This window comes from Myotis davidii, unplaced genomic scaffold (genome assembly GCF_000327345.1).
Source record: "Myotis davidii unplaced genomic scaffold, ASM32734v1 scaffold464, whole genome shotgun sequence".
Classification (NCBI taxonomy): domain Eukaryota; kingdom Metazoa; phylum Chordata; class Mammalia; order Chiroptera; family Vespertilionidae; genus Myotis; species Myotis davidii.
This window is the reverse complement of record NW_006295287.1, coordinates 695,284-698,338: the sequence shown is the minus strand read 5'-3', so window position 1 is coordinate 698,338 and position 3,055 is coordinate 695,284. Positions and strand designations below refer to the sequence as shown.

The following is a 3,055-nucleotide window of genomic DNA, read 5'->3' as shown; positions in this document are numbered from 1 at the left end:
CCTGCCCACCGCCCGCCGCAGGGCTGTGTGTGTAAGGGGGCTGGGCACGCGCGTCCCGCCAACAGCAGCAGCTCGAACCGCCTGCCAGGCCGGGCTCCCGGACACTCCCTCCCGCCTCTCTCCTCCCACTCCCTCCTTCCCTCCACAGTCCTCCAGCTCCGGATCCACAGACGGTATCAGGACCCGCGTAAGTGTGGGCCCTGCACGGGAGGGGATGGCGGCCCCTCTCCCCCGGGGCCCCCTGGAGTGCAGCTGTGGGGTTTCCCGGCTGGTTCCAGAGGCCCAGTCCCTCTGCCCTGGAGACGCGGAGACCCATCCTCTCGGAGGTCCCAGGAGTACAGGTCCCCTGCACCCCACCCCTCGGAGCTCCTTGGTGTCCCCACTTCCAGAGAAATGCGTGCACCCAGAAGAGAACGCCCCAGGCTCCACCTTTGGTGCACACACACGAGTCTCAGGACGTGGCTTTCGGCTTCTCTCTCTCCTCAAGGCCAGGAGTACTGGCCCCACCCCTGTTCCAGCAAACCCCCAGATCCTTGATCCTCAGCCACCGCACCCCTTGGGGACCGAGGCCGGGATTCCTGCCTTTCTGGAGCGTGGAAAAGTCTGGCTTTCGAGCACTCTTGCCCATAAAGCCACAAGTGGGGGCTCCCAGCTCCCACCACTTGGGTTTCACTCCCTGGTCCTGCTGCCCCACATGGGGGCGGGATGGGGGTGGGGGTGACCGAGGCCTCCGGGCCCCTCCTTCCCACACAGCCTCTTCCTCCCGGCCCGGCTGGCTTCCTGAAGGCCTCGCGGGGCCCTTCACCACCTCTCCAGTCTCCGACCCAGATCCGTGGATCTCAGCCTCCGGCCCGGCTCTGGCCCCCATCCCAGCCTCGCCCTGCGGCCCCGCCTCCTTCCTCTCCAGTCCTGGGGTCCTGCGCCCCGAGCCCCGACGCTGCCCTTGGAGGCCCCTGAAGAATGTGAGTTTGCACCAGAGGGAGGGGAAGCCCCCCCGGCAGTCAGGCCTTGGTCCTCTGTCCCGCTGGCCTCTGGCCCACGCTGGTGGTGCCCAGCTGACCCCCTACTTCGCGTGGGACTGGGAAGGGAAGGAGGAACAGGACTGCGGCAATGACATCACACCTGCTTTTCCAGGCGACCCCCAAGACCTCCCAGCGCTGGAGGGAGGCCGAGCCCCAGGGGAGCCTGACCTACCACCAGTACCTGCCCCCAGAGCCCAGACAAGGGTCCAGGGCAGACTCCCAGGCCCCAGGGCCGGCCGGGGTGGCCCCGGGGCCGCTTCCGTGGGCAGAGACAAGCGCACAGCAGCCACCTGCTAGGTACGGCCCCCATTTCTGTCCTCCTCCTTCACACCCAGAGTCCAAGGTCAGGGGCGGGGGCCCATAGACCCCACCTCCCCCAGGACGCCGGAGTTCAGCCCCCAGCCCCTCTCCCTGCAGTTCCACGCAGCCCCCCTCAGCCCGAGCTGAGCCCCCCCCTTTCCCACGCCCAGGAACCGGCCTCCTGGGTGGGTCCTCGGAGACCCCGATGCTGGGCCCGGTCCCCCGTCTTCACGCGGAGAATGCTTGAAGGGTCTGTGCGCCCTCTAACCCGTTTCCCCGCTGCCCGGCCATCGCAGGATGAAGGCCACCTCTCTCCCCGCCGGCTTCCCCGGGGTCTCCAGCCCCGCGCCGCCTCCGCACAAGTTGGAGCTTCAGACTCTTAAACTGGAGGAGCTGACGGTGAGTGCGGGGCGACTTCCCGGGGGACCTCTCCCTCCCTGGGGGGACCAGGAGGCTGACCCTGCGGCTTCTGCCCATCAGACCCGGGAGCGGGAGTGTGTGTGTGTGTGTGAGATCCAGGAGCGGGTGTGTGTGTATGTGTGTGTGTGATCCAGGAGCGGGGGTGTGTGTGTGTATGTGTGTGTGATCCAGGAGCGGGGGTGTGTGTGTGTATGTGTGTGTGATCCAGGAGCGGGGGTGTGTGTGTGTATGTGTGTGTGATCCAGGAGCGGGGGTGTGTGTGTGTATGTGTGTGTGATCCAGGAGCGGGGGTGTGTGTGTGTATGTGTGTGTGATCCAGGAGCGGGGGTGTGTGTGTGTATGTGTGTGTGATCCAGGAGCGGGGGTGTGTGTGTGTATGTGTGTGTGATCCAGGAGCGGGGGTGTGTGTGTGTATGTGTGTGTGATCCAGGAGCGGGGGTGTGTGTGTGTATGTGTGTGTGATCCAGGAGCGGGGGTGTGTGTGTGTATGTGTGTGTGATCCAGGAGCGGGGGTGTGTGTGTGTATGTGTGTGTGATCCAGGAGCGGGGGTGTGTGTGTGTATGTGTGTGTGATCCAGGAGCGGGGGTGTGTGTGTGTATGTGTGTGTGATCCAGGAGCGGGGGTGTGTGTGTGTATGTGTGTGTGATCCAGGAGCGGGGGTGTGTGTGTGTATGTGTGTGTGATCCAGGAGCGGGGGTGTGTGTGTGTATGTGTGTGTGATCCAGGAGCGGGGGTGTGTGTGTGTATGTGTGTGTGATCCAGGAGCGGGGGTGTGTGTGTGTATGTGTGTGTGATCCAGGAGCGGGGGTGTGTGTGTGTATGTGTGTGTGATCCAGGAGCGGGGGTGTGTGTGTGTATGTGTGTGTGATCCAGGAGCGGGGGTGTGTGTGTGTATGTGTGTGTGATCCAGGAGCGGGGGTGTGTGTGTGTATGTGTGTGTGATCCAGGAGCGGGGGTGTGTGTGTGTATGTGTGTGTGATCCAGGAGCGGGGGTGTGTGTGTGTATGTGTGTGTGATCCAGGAGCGGGGGTGTGTGTGTGTATGTGTGTGTGATCCAGGAGCGGGGGTGTGTGTGTGTATGTGTGTGTGATCCAGGAGCGGGGGTGTGTGTGTGTATGTGTGTGTGATCCAGGAGCGGGTGTGTGGGTGTGTGTATGTGTGTGTGTGCGCCAGGAGCGGGTGTGTGTGTGTGTGTGTGTGAGATCCAGGAGCGGGTGTGTGTGTGTGTGTATGTGTGTGCGATCCAGGAGCTCTGTGTGCACGTGTGTATATGTGTTTGTGTGTATGCACATATACATGTGTGTATACGTGT

At 63.4% G+C, this 3,055-nt stretch overlaps 1 protein-coding gene across 1 annotated transcript in view; it reads left to right on the top strand.

Moving 5' to 3' along the window:
• MAMSTR (MEF2 activating motif and SAP domain containing transcriptional regulator) overlaps positions 1–3,055 on the top strand; it is a 6,646-nt gene that overhangs the window by 1,045 nt on the left and 2,546 nt on the right. Inside the window, exons 2-5 of the mRNA XM_015567977.1 lie at positions 149–187; positions 754–962; positions 1,135–1,319; positions 1,619–1,767. Coding sequence (XP_015423463.1) covers positions 149–187; positions 754–962; positions 1,135–1,319; positions 1,619–1,767 — 582 coding nt within the window. The remainder of the gene's footprint in view (positions 1–148; positions 188–753; positions 963–1,134; positions 1,320–1,618; positions 1,768–3,055) is intronic.